The 20007-nt window shown below is 41.4% G+C and overlaps 1 protein-coding gene across 4 annotated transcripts in view; it reads right to left on the bottom strand.

Moving 5' to 3' along the window:
• Positions 1 to 20007, bottom strand: part of PPP6R1 (protein phosphatase 6 regulatory subunit 1) — a 1178344-nt gene that overhangs the window by 157844 nt on the left and 1000493 nt on the right. For 3 of the 4 annotated variants that reach the window (XM_086930305.1, XM_086930304.1, XM_086930306.1), the window contains exons 21-23: positions 15525 to 15720; positions 15207 to 15362; positions 6048 to 6143 (exon numbers count right to left, since the gene is read on the bottom strand). In XM_086930305.1, the coding sequence (XP_086786431.1) occupies positions 6048 to 6143; positions 15207 to 15362; positions 15525 to 15720 (448 nt within the window). The remainder of the gene's footprint in view (positions 1 to 6047; positions 6144 to 15206; positions 15363 to 15524; positions 15721 to 20007) is intronic. The other variant, XM_086930307.1, reaches the window with a different exon arrangement.

Genomic DNA, 20007 nt, shown 5'->3' with positions numbered 1-20007 from the left:
AGAATAAAAAAGAATGAAATAGATTATACTGGCTGCTTTCTGACTTCCTTCCTGGTGCTGCCTCCACGCATGTTTTTGAAGTTTTGTCTCTGGATTTCCAGGGGGACCAAACCACAGCAGGTCTCAGAGGCTGTTGGCACAGGACTTGATACTTTGTTGGGACTGAATGATTGAGGTGCTCAACATCTAGTCAGCTGTGGTGTTGTGTTTTTCATCCTATGATGACAGACTATTTGTATGCTTTGACTAAAGACCTCCATTCTATCAATCAACAGGTTTCAGACGTATTGCAGCCCCTGCCGGAGGGTCCTGGACATCGTCTGGAACCTGGACAATGGGTACTGGTGCGGAATTATCAGCGGAAATCCAGTTTGGAGCCTACGTGGACCAAACCCATCCAAATCCTGTTGGCTACGCGGACGGCGGTGAAGGTGAACGGCAGGAAACATTGGATACACGTTTCCCATCTGAAACGTGTGCTTATCCCGATTCCTTTGGATCAACGAAACCAGGAAGGAATTCTGACCCAGGAAAGTGAGCAAGCTCTTCGTTTTGTTCCTTTTTCGGACGCCCAGGAAATTGAAGAAGGGCAAGGAGAAGGAGCAGTGGGCATGGAAGGGGCTTCACCATCTGCACCGAAAATTGCCCTAGATTCTGTTGCCCCCATTGTTACGGGAGAGGTTCATGATAAGTCAATTGCTACGAATGCATCATCACCTGTTTTGTTCACCGATCAGGAAGTGCCTGGTCATGCTTGATGCAACCTGCGGCCCAGAAAACGACACGGTACTCCAGAGGAAGATGGTAGGAGATGGGGAAAGACCTGAGTAATAGGGTTTGCTAGAATTAATCTGGGGTGCTGAGCGAGACACTGGACTGAACCCGTTGAGAGCGTGGAAAATTATATTGCTCTGTTCAGAAAGAAGGACTGAATTACATGCAGGAAAAGGGCCCAGGTTGTACAATTCCTTTTTTTAAGTTGTTAGTGGAAAATTCTCGACGGAAGGATTTGTTTCTCTTTTGATGAACAATAGGAGTCTGCCTGTGAGGCTCTAGATGGACACAGGAAAGACGCACCCCTGGCAGGTTGAACTGCGTTCCCTTAGCATAATTTGAACTTTTAGTTAGGATGTATCCCTTTGGTCGTTTTATTCCCGAGGAGAAACGCCCCCTTGCTCAATATATGCCTACTTATGTACCTATGTTTTCTTCTTGGACTACACGTGTAAAAGTAGCTTTTGTGATCATTATTGCAATCTTCTTGATTATAGTAATGAGTGTATTTGTATACTTAGAATTTTGACATCCCATGCACACTGCATTAGAAACCACCATCCCACCACCCGAGCATTTCTTTTTCACTTTGGCCCCACAAAGAAAGGCATCATCAGACCTATACTAAGAATGTATTTGTTGAAATGTTGCATCAGACTCACAGTGCTACCAATGCGACAAATTGTTGGGTTTGTGGCCGTCTACCGTCAGTAATGCATAGACATGATCTCTTCATTTTGTTACCTTTATCGTATCTAGGAAGCTGTGAAGCTTGGTTTAAATTGTTGTCGATAATGTATATGCATTACACAGTAGACACATCTCGATATTCTGAAAAGGATTACGAGATGATTTTAGCCTATATTGAAGTACACCAGGGGTTCGACCCACAGGGAAACAACGGGGAGGGGTGGCTTGATCCAAATGCTTGTATGAATCGGTTACCTGAATATGAAAACATTACATGGCTGCAGAGTGAGATATTAGACTTTGCAGAATTTAATTTTACTCAGTATTTCCAGCAGTTTCAAGATCGAAATGTTACTTATGACAAGGCCATCCCAGTACCTATATTGAATAGTACCTCTGCATTTTGTGTACAAGGTGCTGGACATATTTCAGTAGGAGACAGTCAGTGTAACTATACCTATCGACTGCGCACTTTTAGTAGCCCACCTTTGTTGACACCTCCAAATGTTTATTTTGTATGTGGTGAAAACGCTTATACTTGGCTTCCCCGAGGGTGGGCAGGTCGCTGCTATTTGTCCTTTTTGTATCCACCAGTTTATATAGCATCTTCCAATCATCATAAGGATCATCGATTGGATGGGCAAGGTCTGCCTGTGGTACGGGAGAAAAGATTGATACCACTGAAATAGATCAAACTGATACTCCTGAACAGCACTTTTTTGCCATTGTTAAAGGAGTATTCCCTATCTGGGGTCCCATTATTACTAGCAAAGAAGTAAGGCGCCTGCCTAGGGTAGTTGATAGAGAATAAATACCACAGCAGGTATACTAACTAATTTGACTGTAGAGCTTCAGGCTACAAGACTCGTCTCGCTTCAAAATCGGATGGTGTTAGACGTTATCTTAGCAGATCGGGGAGGAGCTTGCCAAGTGATCGGCAGCTCCTGCTGTGTATACATCCCTGACTCCGCCCGATCTGTTTATTTAGCTATTCAGAGGTTACACTGTCTGGCTTCTGAAGTACATGCTGATACAGGTACTTGGTCCCTATCTGGGTGGTTTTGGGGTCTGTTGTCCACTTGGGGTTGGAAGATTCTGATATTAGCTGGCATTGTAGGAGTTATCTTTACCTGCTGTCTTTGTATACACTGTGGGCCTGCCTGTTGCTCTTATTGTGGGGCAAAAATTACTTCCTCTGTGACAAAACCTTCTCCTGCCGTGGTAAAAGCCCAAATGGTTCAGCAAGAAATACGAGATATGATGCAAATTGATGAGGGTATTTTCGAGGACTGATCTTTTTAGTTAGCTACATCATGCTAAAAGGGTGGATCTGAGGGATAGAATCGATCTTCCTGTAATCACAGTAATCTTATGTTAGCATGATATATCTATTTGTATGTGTAACCTCCACTATTAGTTATTGTTTTCTTTTGTTAGTTAAGTAGCCTCTATGTTACATTCTGTATCTTGTCTCCCATATATTTATTTATATCTGCTTACATGACATCATGAGGTTCTTCAGATGCCTTCCTGCACACCATGTTATGATTCCAATGAATTCTGGATTCTAGAAGGTGCTTAAGGCTGAAGGGCAGTTCTTATCTTGACCTGTAGCAGAGAAGTTGTAAATGCTGCGCTGGACATTAAAACTACAATTTATTCTACATTGATTCCTATTAGATTTCAACAAATTTTGGCGACGAGGGAAAGAACCAAACTACTCTCCAGTCATTTAATCAGCACAGGTACGGAGTGTTTGAGGATTTATAATATTTATTCTATTTGTGCATGGATAGCACCAGCGGCAGTTACCCATTTAATGTATAATATTTGTGCACTGATAGCACCTGCGGCTGTTTTATTTACTTGTTATTCTCTTGGAGAAGATCTACATACTGCGTTATTTCTGGATTTCATGGAATTTTAACTTGTTCCACGGAAAGAAAGATACGATCTAATTAACTCTCTTGCTGCAGTGCAACATGATTTAGTGACTCACAGAAACATTCGTAATTACATTTGCGGTCTTCTGGTGACATTTTTAACGTTTTGGCAGCTTCAGTGGAACCTACTCTTTATCTAACATCTTTTGCATCTTTTAAAGTTTCACTCACGGTTTACTGTACTTTCCTCCAAGTTCCTTTGGCGTCACTGCTGCCTTCGAGCTTGGAGTGCGAGCCGTCATTTCTGCCTTCGATCCTGGAGTACGAGCGTCATCTGCTACTAAGATCTAACAATCACGCTCATTCGTCAACACGTTGTACGCTGCGTACGACGTCATCGGCGGCCATTTTATCACCAAGGCAACGGCTAGAGACAACTCGGCAACCACAGAGATTTCTTTTAAACTGCGCGATATTTATATAAATTGTGCCACAATTTTTCTTTCAAGGTATTTTTACGCTTTTGAAGTTAAAGACTACATTTCATCGAATTAATGTGTGGTATTTAAATTTTGACAACATTTCAAGATTTTCCTCATTTGATAATTTTATGTTGTAAAATAATATGTATTACTAGCACTATTCCACATGTTAGCTGGATATGCAAGTAAGATTTACTTGATTATATATATATATATATATATATATTTTTAGTTCTTTCATTACATTTAATCTTTTATTCATAACATATAAATATGCAGTTCGACCCCCCAGCAAAGTTTTCACAGACAAAAGGTGACCCTCCCATGCCATGGGCAAGATGGAAGGAAGAATTCATTACCTATATGAAAGCTATAGATGGGGAATGCATGGGGCAGAAAGAAAGAAAAGTATTTTTCTCCACTGTTTAGGTTCAGAGGGGCAAGTTATTTTTAGATCCTTACCCCAAATTACTGTACAGAACGATGGAAGTGGGGATAATCTAAATGTTTATAATGAAGCTTTGTTACGTATTGAAAAAAGATTTAAGCCTGTAACTAGTATTGCTTTGAACCGATTTAAATTCTATACCAGGGCACAAAAGGATGATGAAAATTTTGATGACTTTCTTACAGGTTTAAGGTCCTTGTCTCTACATTGTAATTTTGGATTGTTAACAGATGAACTGATTAGAATCAGATTATAGTACATGTCAAGAACAAAAAAATACAGGAAAGATTATGGGTTTTAGGTAACCCTACTTGATCTGAAGCTTTTTCAGAAGTGAAAGCATTAGAACAGTCAAGAGAAATGGATGGAAGTTGTTAAGGATAATTCTAGTAAAAAAATAACTGAAACTTTGGTTTTGCTTTGTTCGCCCTAAGTTAGCAGGGTATGCCCAGACGTGGGTCCCTTGCTCACTTTGCCACTGGATTCAAGATAGCCTGGCCGATGAGGGCTGTAAGCCCGAAAACTGTCCCAGGATGCTTGTTTCCAGTCCAGGGAAGACATGGCTAAATAGTTCGGGCTGGATTTGCATATGGCCATGTCTGAACTGGGGTGGCGGAGTGAGCTAAAGAATGATGATGGATTAAACTCAGATCAGTTGACTGGGGGTGAGTGCTTGCAATGTTCAACTCTCAGTCCATCATCCCCTTTGGTTTTGCTTTTTAGTTTATCTGCCCATAGTATATTGGAGTTAGTGGTAAATTAAGTCTTGGCCCTGTTCTATCGCAAATATTAGCCATCATTGCCACTTTTGGTTTCTTGCCGCGATTTCTAATTAAATTTTTAAAAATTAATATCTCTGGTTCCCCTTTTTGTATTTCTAGTCATTTTGTTTGATAAATGTTACTACATGTTTCCAATTCGTTTTTTATTGTTTTGCATTTCGACTACCTTTTTAGTAAATACTTTATACATTGCCTCTAGGTAAGCCAGTTTGCTCTGTGTCTTAGCTGCCAGGGGGTTGATCTCAGGTTTATTTAGTGGTTCACGCTAACAAGAATTGAGGTTATTACTTGAGGTGGATACTTGACCCCCTTCAACTAAGAACTCAATTTCTTAAAGAAAATATTTGCAAAAATTAAAATGTTGTTTTCAATATGTTTGGGGTTGCACGCAATTGTAAATATTTCACTGCATGTGAATTTCACAGAAAAGATCAAGGGGTAAATTCCATTTTCTCCACAAAATATCACCTCTTTATTGATTTCCTATACTTCTCCTTTAAAAATGGCACCTGTGCTTTAATGTACACACTGGCTCAAAGTAGACTTATTTAATATAAGTGAAATACAAAAAGAAGCTAGGCATTTAAATTCTTTTTTGATTAACAATTTCTCTTTGTTTACATTTTTTTTCAAGTCTCAATAAAGGTAGACCACATCAATGCTTATAAATCTTAATGATATCTAGAGGAAGACTGTTTCCGTTCTTAAAATGTGTTAGAACCGAGCCTAACCATCTTTACTTAAGACAGGAGGAAACCCCAAATAAATCAGTTTTATTTGCCAAAATAAGATAATTGTACACACTGCAGTAAACATTTGACGAAATATTGAAACAAAATCATGTTTTAAGGTATTTTCGATGGAAACAGTTACTGTCTAGCTTCATGCCCAAAGCAAACTGTTTCCCTCCTCTCAATCATCCAATTTACTTCACGCAATAAAAGCCAACTAGGTAAGTATTTTAATTTGCAACAAATGGTTTACTTACTCTATGTTGCTTGTTGAAGATTCTGTGGGGGGGCCATTTGAAACCAAAGGTGGGTGGACAGATTGTTGTAGGCTATTTGGCAAGGGGCTGTGCTCACTGAAAAAAGAAAAGGCAGACACTGATTATTAAAAACCTTTTTAGGAACTGGTTGTGTAGAAAACGAGAGAGAGGTTTCTTGAAGCTGGACATTTCATGGAATGGTTACATTTAATTTTTTTATGTAAATATATGGTGGTCACGTTCCCTTTTTTCTTTTAGGGAACGTTCTTGCAATGACAAAAAAGCATTGCCTAAACCTGCAAAGAGCAGACTATTGGCTTTGCCAATGTTGATTTTCTACTGGTTTCACTTGGCAGGCAATAGCAGCCGTCATTGCTTGCAGGTGTGGAAGAGGTGTTAGGGGGGGCGCATAGGGGGTTTGCGGGGGACTTGCGGGCGCATAATTAAATGTACCTTTTGCTGCGTCCCGAGTCTTCTGTGCCTCCTCTCCTGCCTCCAACAGGAACAGGAAGCAGGCAACCAAGCTACCTCCCTTAAGCCAATCAAAACACTGCATTGGCAGAGTTGTGATTGGTTGGGACAGGGCCCAGCCAGGGGCTGGTGGGGAGGGCAGGGCATGTTCACCATGCAGGCTGCAGTACAGCCTGCATGGAGAAGGGCAGAGTGTTCAAACCACTCCTCCCCTGCTCAAAGAGCAGAACAGGCCCGTCCACCCACCCGCTCGCAATGCGCCAAGCAAACATAAATTGGTAATAACAAAAAGTTATTACCATTTTATGTTTTGGCTTTCTCGCACTGTGGAAAAGCAGTGGGGGGACGCTCCTCCACCCTAGTGGAGGAGTCGCCCCTGTTGGCAGGTACCTTATGGATAAACGAGGTACTTAAGTTGGGTAATACTCTTTAACAGTAGCTGCATTCTGCTCACCTTTGGAATATTTCCCCGGCGTCAGACTGGGTCCAGAAACTTTTCAGCAGTACTCTGCGTGCTGGAAGGTGGCATACTGCAGCTTGACACTGACGCTGTTACACTCTAGAAGTGACTGTAGGGCCATCATAGGTGCCGCCCCGGCATACTGAAGTCAGTTGCTTTCGAGACGGTCTTTGCCCCTATATGCGAATCCCCAGAAGTGAACTGATAGACTAGTGTGCAGATTCTCAAACTTGGGATTTTATTAATGGCTACAGCGCAATCACAGAACGAGGAGGATGGGATGGTCTGTGAGGAATCTGCTGCTATGTAGAGTCTCTACCAGAAATGGTATTACAGAAGGTAAGTAACTTGTTCTTCTCAGACACCTCTAGCTACGGGTTCCTTACCTTTTGATTCAATACAAAAACAGTACCTACGAGAGGTGGGCTTTAAATGACTCAAACCAGAAAGTCCTGCAGAATCGAGCACGCTATGTGCCCTTCTTTGCTTTCCAGAATATAGTGCTTCGTAAACATATGGAGGGACTCCCACATAGCTGCCTTGCACAGGGTCTTTGTGTGATAACGCAGTGGTAGCAGTTTTGACCCTAGAAGACCACTACTTCTTTGCATAAAGCACGATCGAGTGCAAGATGTTACACTTCTGCACAGCCCTGCCTTTTTTTGGCTAAGGCAAATCATACAAAAAGCTGATTGTCCACCTGGTGTTCTTTGGTACAAGTGAAGCAGAAACTGAACGCTCCTTTTGGTATCCAAGCGATTGAGTCTCTCCTCCTTAGAGGGGTGAGGCAAAGAATAGAACACCAGTACGGTGATGGCATGATAAGGAACGGTGCCACAACTTTTGGTGGAAAAGAGGCTCTATTGCGCAGGATCAACTTATCTGGAAGGACGGTGGTGTATGAACACACAGAGCAAGAAACTCACTCACACACCGTGCAGAAGTGATGGCAGACAGGAAGACAGTTTTAATGGTGAGAAACCGCAAGAGACATCTGTAAATGGGCTCAAATAGAGTACACATTAGATAAGTAAGGACAAGATTGAGGTCCCATTGGTGCATCATAGAAGGAAAAAGGTGAAATGTGTTGCAGCCCTTTAAAAAATTGCATCACAACTGGTGATTTAAATAAAGAGTGCTGATCAGGTAACTGTAAGAAAAGCAGAGAGGGGCGAAAGATGACCCATAACTGTGCCCAGAGCCAGGCCTTGCCAGGTAAGAGACAAAACAAATAAAATATCAGACAATTTTGCCTGGAAGTGGTGACCTGGCAAGTGCCCCACTAAACCACAACTTTGTCCCAATGACAAGTGTATACAGCTTTTGCAGAGGGACGCCTGGCTGCTAAAAAGGACATCAAACACATCTGGAGGAAGGCTGAAGATGTTCAGCTGCACTGCTCAATCTCCACGCATGAAGATGGAGGTTGTGAAGGACAGGTGGAGAACCCTTCCCAGTAGCTGGGACAGCAGGTTCTCCCGCAAGAGCAGCCAGATCGGAGGACAGATTTTCAAGCTCAGGCGTTCTGGACATCAAACTCTTGATGCTCCATCCAGAGCCGCTAGGATTACTTGGGCTCAGTCTGTCCTGATCTTCTGGAGAACTCAGGGCAGGTGTGATATCAGCAGAAGAGCCTACAGGATTTCGGAGCTGCACTCAAGGCAGAATGCATCTTCTACCGAGAGACACCTTGGAAATTCCAACGCGCAGAACTGCTGACATTGCGTGGCCCTCCCGATTAGCAGAATAGACCTTGAGCCACCTCCAGGAGAAGCTGCACTCATGATAGGGTCAGCGATGCAACGTTTCACCGCCTGTTCTCAGATGCTCTTTGTACTCAGCGATGTGCAGTCACGGCAGGTCTTGGAGTCGTGGCTCGACCCCATACACCACAGGCTAATCTGTTGGCGATGAGTCAACAACATCTGTATGAGAGAGACATTCCAGGCAGGGCCGGCTCTAGGGCGGTGCGACCGGTGCTTCCGCACCGGGTACTGATTTCACAGGGGGCGCCGGTTTGTTGTTTGCTAATATATATTGTGCTTAAAAGCACCTGCAGCCGTGTTCCTGGCCTCTAACTATGTTTAGGCAGCAATTAAATAGTCAAGAAAACTCCGGTAATTAATGTTCTTCCAGGCGAGATCGGAGTTGTCTAATAGACGCTTTCACTCGTGGAAGTTTTGATTTATGGTAAGGTAGCGCAGAGGGCTAATATGCTTGCTGCAAAGAACATGTACCATGCATATAACAAAGTGAATGTAATGTAAATAAGTCAGTGGGTTACTGCTTTTTTTGAGACTTCCTTTTGTTAGGAGCAGTTTACAGTGAACTATTAACTGTCATCAAAGAACTGCATGCAGACTTCAAGGTATAGATTAGAGCATATGTATTTTTCCCCAGACATGTATTATTCTAATGTTGCGAAAAGGGTTAACTTGGGTACAAATCACTTCTCGTTATTAAAGAGACCACCAATTCATTATGTTACATTTTAAATTTAGAGTTTGTGCTTCTCCAGACCAAGTACTCTTCAACTATACTGCCTACCTGTATGGATGACATGTAAATCCACCCCTTTTCTTCCTTTGTCTCCTATAATATTTACTATACACTGTTTTAAACACCCATGATTGATAGTCTCTGTATAATGTGTGCGTTAAGTACAGTGCTCTGACATCCTTCACTTTTATGAGTGACACTATAAAATGTATTAAATGCATCTGAGAGTGAGTGGTTATGGTGACTGTTTAAGGCTGGTAGGGAGGGAATCCGTGGTGGAGGTAATCATTGGGGGAGGGCGCCAAAAAACATTGTCGCACTGGGCGCCACTAGTGCTAAAGCTGGCCCTGATTACAGGGTTTACAACCTGTTGTCTGAGAGGGTGAAATCCCTTGCACACTGTTGTAAAATTAGTAGAAAAATCGCTAAAAGCAGTCTTTGAGAGACAAGATAAGCTCCAGAACAGCGTCTAGTCTAGGTGAATGGCGATGTCCTTAAGCACTATGTGTGCTGCTCAAAATGCCAAACTGCATCAACACCCTTTCTGTCCTCCTTTCTGAAACGCTTTCTTCGGCAACAGAAGTACCAGAAGGCTGTCACTCTTCATACCTGGGGTAGTTTTCTTCTGCTGACAGGAATTGGTGGTTCTAGCTTTACAATCATTAGAATTGCCTTCCTAACCTGGCCTATTATCACCGGCTAAAGTAGTGATTACCACCTACCATAAAGAATCAGAGTCGGGTAAGTCCTAGTTGGACCACTGGCTTCTCTGGGTGCCTGCATCTGTAAGGCACCCCAGGACCCCCAACCTAGTATGTACTGTCTCAATAGTCCATCTGGTCCTGGCTGGAGCAAGGACTACCATTTGAGCCCTCAACTGTTAGACTCCAGTGCTTTAAAATGTTGCACTGTGTCTCTTACCAGATATTGTTGACTGAGCACCAGGTCACCAAGACATTACCACCAGGAACTGTGGAAGAACCATATACTTTGCTGGGTGGCAGCTTAAGTGCTAGTTTGCAAGTGTTATTCAATATACCTATTATAATGGGTGACTCCTTTTGTTATAGTTAGGGGGCACTTTTAGTGGCAACCTTGTATTCCATCCTTGCACCAGAACTGTTGTGTGGTCCAGAGACCCAGCATCAGTATGCTTTGTCCACTTTGGAAAACCTTTAGAGTTTGCTCCAGTTAACAACAGGAGACGTTGACGCTTTAGAAGATTCTAAAATCAACCTTAACCTTGCATCATAGGATAACACTGGCCATGTAACCTTTCTGCATTACAAGCAATACGAGTTTTGCTTTAGGCCCAATTCACATTTCTAAACGCGCTTACATAGGGATATATTTATAGTCACAGAGAATTATTAAATTATCAAACTCAACTTTTCAGTGTCAAAGTTCTCCTCCGGACTTTATTTACTCTCCCCATTGGTGTACAATTCTACTTTATATTAGCCGCCAAACTCCCGCATGGTGTAGAATTTGTGAGGGGGCTGCATCTGATTATTTAACAGAGCGCTTACACAGTGATACATTCATAACCAAGGAGATCTACATTGCAGTAATGTGCGATAATATGCTACATTGTAAATACTTATAAGGTCCCAAATGCGAGACCGATTGCATTGCACATGCTTGTTATTAGTTTGTAAACATGCCAAGAGCACAGCGTTGATATTTGAAACTGGAATAAGAGTTCATAATTGATTTGCCTGTTCCAAGAAGGCGCTCACGTTTTTGACGTCATCTCGCGAGACCACGCATTAGTTTAATCTGGATGTAATCTGGATGTTTGAGTAGACGCTATCACTGAACTCATCGCCACACCTTTTTGGAAATTAGCGGAGAACCTTTTTGGAAATTAGCGGAGAACATTTTTGAAGTGGAGCATAGAACGATTCGATTTGATCTCGTTCGGGTAAGATATGAAGCTTCAGATTCCACTAGACACAAGGACTACAGGAGAGACGAGAACATCGTTTTGAATGGTTTCTTGTGTTTTTTTACACACAGTGCAGTTGTTAAGAGGTCGGAAGCTTTTTTCATGAGAAGTACAGCACTTTTTTGGTAAGAATTGGTATTGGTTGTCGGTTTTAATACAGACGCGCAGTGGGTTTTTATTAACACTGTCATTCATTATATCGCAGTCTCGATTGGACGACGTGTCCAAAAGTTTACACTTTGATTTGGAACCTCTTCGGAGGTCAACGATTAAGGTAGGAGCCATGGGCGTGTTAGTGGGCACACATGCGGTGTCATTTTGAAGAATGTAAAATCATGGCGTTTCTTCTATCATACAGGAATCATCCACCCCTATATTGGGCTGTGGATAACAGTTTTGACTAAGTAAGTTTGCTTTATTTTTAGGTTGTTACTCCTGGTGTGGTTTCGTGGTCACACTACTGAGCATGACGTAAGACGTTCCATGGTATGGATGTGGTTTGCATGATGTATTTATTTATTTCACCCGCACTGGGCTGTTGGCATGTTTAGTAACAGCGGGCAAGTATAGGAAATCATGTAAAGGGCAGAGCTTTTTTATATATATTGTGTATATGAACAATAATTTTGCTGATATGTTTAATTACGATGGCTCCATAATGTGCATAAGAAATTATATTTGTCACATATGTTTTTTCCAGATTCGCCCCTGACGAAGAGACAAGTCATCCCGAAATGCATTGGGCATGATTTTCTTTGAAAGGCTAGAGAAGCCACATCCATGGAAGCCTTGATGATCCCTGATGCAGACCTCTCACCTTCAAGAAGAATTTACCTTGCCTCAACTCTTTTGTCCTCAGGAAGGAGGTCCACTTACGGAGCAATATCAGTCCACATTCACCAGTCGTATCTTCCCAATATCGAGAGTGCCTTTAGCCGCACCCATGGTAGTGCCTGAGGTGGCAGTAAACCTCTTGCCAATATTATCAAGGTGCCTTCCTTCCTTGTAAGGTGGTGGGCGCTGAAGGATTTCTTGACCTGCATTGTGCAGCTTTCGATATAACAGAATCTGGTTTTGGATGCCCTACCAGACAGGCTGGCGCATCATCAGGAGTCTTATTTTTTGTATCTATTCTAGGTAAGACTGGAATAACCCTAATAGGTGTTTTCATAACCTTTGCACCTTCCTCCCAGATCTGATTTATAATAGGTATTGCTATTACAGTCTTTCAAGATAAATCTTTAAAGTCATAAAAGAAGCAGTCATACTGCTTGACAGTCATTGACAATTGAAAGCAAGAAGCTACTCTTTACATCAATGCGTGGAAGCCGTCAATGTCCTCCGGCGGAGAATTTGCTGACTGAGGAGATGGAGAAGAGGGGTGTTGAGATAACGTAGTCTTCTTACTCATTGCCCATTGGTCTTTCACCTTGAGGTTCACCCTCCTCAATCTCCCCATCATCAGACGTATCATGCTGCTGCGAAGGTAAAAAGCTGTTACAGATGACGTTCTAGGAGAAGGCTCAGAGATGCGTGGTGGACGTTATGGAGGGGCATTCAATGAAGGAAAACTAGTATGAAAGTCCTGCAACATTTCTTGCAGCTCTTAGACTCATGCCAAAGGAAGGTGGACCATGGGTTCACAAACAGGTTCCATGCATTGCATTTTTGCATGTGGAGTACTAAAGACCTGTTGATAATAACCCTCATAGTTGTCCTCATCACTGTCCTGCAATTTGACATGAAGCTACGAGGGACTGTTAACAAGTCCAAACATTTCATCATCAGATTCCTCCAAAAAGGTTGAAGGTGGTAATGCTGAAACTGCTGAAGGATTTTGGAGAAAACTCCTTGTCAACGAGAACGTCGTTGACGGGTATAAAGGCGTTAGTTGTAACGTTGACAGGCGGTTATGGTCAGGAGTACGATATAGTGTCATCAGCTTCGTCAACTGTAGCGATGTCTGTGTCGTCGATGGGGAAATAATAGGAACAGAAGACAATCCGTCATTATCGCCAACGATACAGGAACATCAAGGTTGTATTTGACGAAGAGGTAGTCATCGTGATGAGGATGTAGACGAGGAAGTTGTTGAAGACCTAGTCGACGAGAAAGTCGTCAGCAGAGAAGGTACCTTAGAGGGTGGAGCCGCAGTCCATGGCGCAACAGAATCCTTGGCCGATGATGGAATTTGACGACGAGATCCTCAATGACTATGCAGGGGAAACATGTTCATACTGCGATTTCCGTGTTGACGGGAGCCCAGAGGATGGTGCAGTAGACTATACAGGTTTTTTTAGAGACCGTAATGTTTATAGATGTCTCTGAAGTGGTTTTTTTATGCTTAGAGGCCAGATGGCTTTTCTCCGCAATAGGAAATGAATGCATTCCTTTTTGTGAGGGACCTGCAGCTTCATGGCAGGTTTTTTTGTACGGTGTATCTGGGATCTTTTTGGAAGGAACCCCAAGTGTTAGAGTTACTTCCAAAAAGATCCCAGGTGGTGGCACGCTATTGCATACTCTATAGATATTTACAGGTGTGTTTCAAATGATCAAAAATGACAAACAGAGCCATTGAAACATGTTGACCCCTCACTGGGTGCAGCGGACCATTTTACAATCCACTTTTTCTTTTAAGCAGGTCCCTGTCCTGACTTAATAAAGTTTCTCTATACAGGACAGGAGACATTCTTATTCACGAGTCACGCTTCACGACTGCGAACCACACTGACAGTCCCCCTCCTGGTTGAGGTTGATCAATCACTTGGAGAACCGAACACTCAAGTTATTACTACCCGATGAGGACACTCTCCACCTTACCACATGAGTGGAGAAAACATATACTGTGCACTGTGTTAGTGTGGTTGAGGGTCTCCGATACAACACGTGAGACTCTGGTTCTTCGCCACTAGTGATTCATTGCCCTATGATTATTAGCTCATCAATACTGGAAGCTGAATGAAGCTCTGCTGCTCTCTCCCTTATATTGATTTGGATATAACCTCACTTTAACCTTTGTTTTTTTCTGGGAATACATCTATACATATAAAGAGATGGATAGATAAGAGAGAGAGAATGAATTATGGATCACAATGTCATGTGTCCCGATACTGTAATTGAGGGGTCTGGTGACCTCAAAATAAAGGTTCAAAGACACAGCAGTTTGTAAATGTCAGCTGAAACCGACCTAGAAATGACAATATAGGACCCCATTCAATAATGTTTACCAATAGCTACAATTTAGCAATTCTTGTCATGCTGAGTGGGCAGCACGATGCAGTAATTGTTGTCCAGCTTGCAGGTGGTATTCCCCTTTGTGATGAACTTATCAAGCACTTTTCCGCAATACCTACTCAGTCCAGATAGATAATGCAACCATAAAGTTAGACAACCATGCGAAGGCAGACTCCTACTCCACTTTGCTGGTAAAATATGCGAAAAACTTGCCAGGACTTTCAACCAAAGCCTTGTAGACCCTCTCCCTTACCCAGTCATAGTAATAGTGGTGCATCATGGCAAGGACCTATTCTGGGTCATATTTGCAGATAAATACTCACTGATATTTCTCTTCAACCTCACTCTATGCATTACAAGACATTTCAAGACGTTGGATGGAAACAGATTATTTTCACCATGTCTCTTTCACAGGTACTGTTAATGCAAGATCAACTATGCTTCTTGTTAGTTATCATTAGACCCCTTCTGGGCAGAAGAATTGCAAACAGTGTATCACAAGTAAACAGTATATTGTATAGTGATATAATGGTTTCTAATATCTCACCTGTCTTGTGATGGTTTTTGTGGTGAACTCTGAATTGGATTGTCTTTCACAAATTCTGCTCCTGTTGTCATTTCTCCAGACTTTGTATCATCTGTACCCTGCAACGTTGGTCCTCCAGCTGGTGTGGAGTCAGAGGTAGACGGGGTGTGTTCAACTCTGAAAGGACACTGATATTAGTATGATAGACATAAAAGAGAGCTATTAAGTGACTACTATTATGTAATGCTAGTGAGCAAAGAGAATGGAGAAGAGTGATTGAAAGAAAAGAGCGAGAAAGAAAATAACAAGGGAGTGAGCAGGCCACCTGCTAATTATTACCTTTGACATGGCTGCACGTCAGGGGCATTTTGAAGAAGTGGATTGCTCATCTCATCGCGCTCCCCATTACAAGCTACTGTGGCTGCAGTACAACTCTCATCAGTGGAGGGGCCAAGTGAAACACCAGTGTCTGTTGCTGCAATGGAAGGAGCTGCTATACTTTCTGGCTGATGGCTCGCTCTGTCGGAGGAGGGCACTGTTCAGATAAAATATCAGAAATGATCGATCAATTGATTGAAACAGACACATTAGTCGTTGTCTCCTACCTCCTAAATAAATGACCTACTTAATTGTGAAACAAAATGTAGAGTTGCTTTTATTGATAGATGAGAATGGGAATACTTATATGAATGCATTTAAACACTATACCTAAAGAGAAGATTGTTCTATATTTCACCTGTGCGCCATAGGGTTAACGAAAGGTCAAATTTAGGATGGAGTTTCCTAGCTCACACACACACACACAAATATCAATCTCATCCATGACATCAAAAAAGTTGTTCATTTTCTTGCCCGCAGAGGTCAAACACTGAATCTCTTGCTCCTGCAAATAAGTATTTCAACCAGAACGAGGCAGTCACCCTTGCACCTACGTCCCACTGGAAACCTGAGCACAGGACTTCACATTTAAATCCAATTAAATGGTTAGGGCCTACAATGGGTTACTAGATATCCTGGTAAAGAATAGAGTGAAAGGTCGCTGCAACGTACCACTAACCCTTTCAACACTACATCCGATAGAACATTGTAGCCTTGGAAGTCTAAGGAAAGTAGAGTTTAAAGCATCTCCCCCTAACAGGCTCTGAGACGGATTGTATAATGAGAACAAGCTACACACAGAACAATGATTAAATAAGTAGATTTTTTATATCCGGTTTCTAATTTCGTATGGTAGATTATAAGCTCAAATAAAAATAAAAGTATGTAAATCTATCAAAGACATGTCCATCCAGACACATGCAACCACCCATCCATCAGTTAGTCCAACAACTTAAATCAGACTAAGCAACTTCTAAGACCCACCTACAAAAAAGGGTTCTTCATCAGTCCTAGTCTCAAATGGCAGACATTGGGATTTTTAAACAAAACTAGTGCAGTAGACCTATCACGAACCTCTTAATAGTCTGACTGGTCATGCAGAAGATCAACCTGCTCAAAGACTATTAGTCATGTTTATCAATTGCCCACCTGCTTTATCAACTTTGCTAGTTGATGCAAAAAAAATAAATCAAATGGTAAGAAAGAATACTACGGATACAACTGCCAGAATTTAGATTTATTTAGAGCCTCTGACTTGCAACAGTGAACAAATGTGTTCTGGGGATCCTCATTGATGGATACAATAACAGGTTTCCTGGCAACCAAGATGACAACTGAGACCGCAGGACACTGCTCAAGCCCGAAATGTGCAGCCACAGCATTAAAGGAATTTGGTGAAGGACAATGAGATCTTCCTGCTGCAAACAAAGAGGCGACGTAATGCTGAGTGCCAATAGATATAACCCTAAATCACGTTTAAAAACAGCGGATAAAGGTAGAGTTCTAGCCATGATGGACACTGTGTTCTATGAGAACAAGGTTTCAGAACATGTTGAAGATACTTCTGTATACATGCTACTAGAGTCTGACCCCACAATTTAAATTTTGAACTTAATACAGAAGATATTGAATAATGACTAAACACGGAGTGGATTAATGACAATACAAAGCAATATCTAACGACCCAATGCCCTTGCAGACCCAAACTATATATGCTTCCCAAAATACATAAAAACAAACACGATCCCCCCCCCCCCCCCCCCCATTCCGACACACAGTATCGGACTGCAGCTCTGTATCTGAGCTAGTTGGTAGGTTTATTGATACATTCTTGCAGCCATTTGTACAATCTTGGCAAACTTACATTAGAGACACAACTGATGTTTTACAGAAACTGGAATTTATCTCACAGAAGGACACCAATTATTGTTGATATGCAAGATAGATGTAGTATCACTATATACATCTATTGCTCACTCAGAAGGTTTGGAAGCTATTGAATGGGCTTTGCTCAAACAGGAATCTATAGGAGCAAACAGAATATTCTTGCTGGACTTATTACATCCTTGTTTACACCATAGTTACTTTGAGTGGAATAAGGAATTGGGCCAATAGATTTTGCCATAAATTTTCTACGTCCATGCCCATCCATGGTAACTCCCCTTTGCTGTGTTTCCCCCCCCCCCCCCCCCTTTTTTTATCATTTAAAATCCTCTTCTGTTTGGACAGAATACCGCAAGGAAATGACAACAACAAATAAATGTAAATTACATTGTTTTTATTAAACTATAGCTGCTAAAATTTAGATCCTTTTTGATTGTTAGAACTTGTTTTTATAAATATGTAACTGTGAAATGTTATAATTTTGTATTCTATATGCATTTTTACTCTATAGATATTACGTGGCTGCTCCAGGAAGAAGGCGCTGGCCGCCGAAACGCGCGTAGAGACCCAATTTTTATGCCACCTACCTTCTTTTATTGTTTACTAATCTTCATGCATTGATGTCTATGTTATATGTATACTATGAATTTTTAATCTTGATTCTATGTTATATGAATGAACCCTTTTACTGTGTCAATTGATAAATAAAATTATGTTTTTTTAGTCAGCTGTAGTCAACCCTTTATCATTTTTTTACCACTATGGTATTTTAATCTCTAAATTGCCTAGGTTGTTATTTCTCAATTGTACTATTTTCCCTGACCTAGGAATTTCAAAATTCATTAATTCAGGGGGTCCTTGTTAAATACACATATCTTTTCCCACAGCTTGTCTGTGCAGGGCTGCTCTTTAGATAGAATTTGTTGTATCAATTCCTCCTTGTCATTTCCTTGCAATTTTCTGTTATCAATAACTATCTATATATTTCGAAGTGTGACCCAACATTAAAATGGCCCTCCAAAAAACCTTCGGTTTTACAGACGAAGAATTTGAGACACTTGTAGGAACATCATCTACTTTTGGCGCTACTACCTCGAGTTCCAACTTACACAACGATGACACTAAAAAACTACTAGAACTAAAAAAGAAATTAAAAAGAATTGAGGCACATGGGGAATTCATGCTGGCCTATTTAAGGCTGGGCATTATCCCCATGGGTCTCCGAGTGAGAAACATCCCTGGGCTCTTTGTTCACTATAAAGCTTTTCTGGACAAATGGAGCAGAATTGCTAGCAGGTGTTCAAGGGACCTAATGATGCTCATTGTCGAGACCGCTAAAGAACTAGCCACAGAAGTTAGGTCTGAAGTGGAAGAATTAGAAAGTAAGATTAAAAAAATGGGTAGCATAGAAGAAGCTATAAAGAAGATTGAGGAATGCAATAAAGAGCTAGAATCATTTACTAGTTATTTAGATAAAAGAAAAAATGATAAGTTATTGAAAGATAAAAGATTTGCCACTATCGAAAACACTTATCCTTATTTGAGACCAGACTTTTACCAACAGAATCATTATACCACCGAAACTAGAGAACAACAACAACAGAAACAACGTGTAAACACTTTTTCAGAAACCTCTGATTCCGACAATGAAATTAATGAAGGTTACTATGATTCAGATTTAATCTATAACCAAACACCCAATAGGGGAAATCGTAGACAGCCTTTTTTAGGGAATCGCGGAGGGGGACGGGGACGCCCCAGAGTTCATTTGCAGGGACAACCGAGAGGGAATTACCAACCACAGCACCATCACCAGCAGGAAGATCCGCAATTTGTGCGCGAAACCAGAAGCAGACAATATTGGAAGCAGGAAGCAGGGCATATAATTCCAATTTTCAACCTGACTAATCTAGAGCTAGATAAATATAGTACTAACCTGCTGTCTAAAGGACTATCCTATGTCCCACACTCCAACGGAAACTTATTTGAACTATACTGCGATATTATCTCATATATATCTTAGACCAGGCTCTAAGATATATCCCCAAACCTGTCTACAACTTAGAAAAGGAAGAACATCAGGCCTTAATATCACTCTCTAAAAACAAAGATCTCACCTTCAAAGGGTGTGACAAAGGAGGTGGTATAGTGATTGTTGATACATCAGAATATGAAAGCAATATGCTGAAAATGTTAAATGACCCGACATTTTATGCCCCCCTGAGATCTCATTCTATGATAAACTTATCTAAAAAAATTATGTCCTTAACCAAATCTGCCCTAGATGATGGATTTATTAATGCCAAAGAATTTGATTTTCTTAACCACCATCAAGGAAAAATTGCATGTATTTATGGTCTACCCAAAATCCATAAACATACCAGTAATCCCCCTTACAGACCGATAGTCTCTACCATAGGGACAGCAACTGAACCACTTTCGAAATACGTAGATAATTATTTGCGTCCATTTATCCCCAAGATAGAATCTTACATACGCGACACAGGCCATATGATACAAAAGATTGAAGGAATTTCTTTCAACTCGAACAATGAACTAC

Source organism: Lissotriton vulgaris, chromosome 7 (genome assembly GCF_964263255.1).
Source record: "Lissotriton vulgaris chromosome 7, aLisVul1.2, whole genome shotgun sequence".
Lineage (NCBI taxonomy): Eukaryota > Metazoa > Chordata > Amphibia > Caudata > Salamandridae > Lissotriton > Lissotriton vulgaris.
Note: the sequence above shows the minus strand (reverse complement) of the source record. Positions and strands in the feature narration are given on the sequence as shown.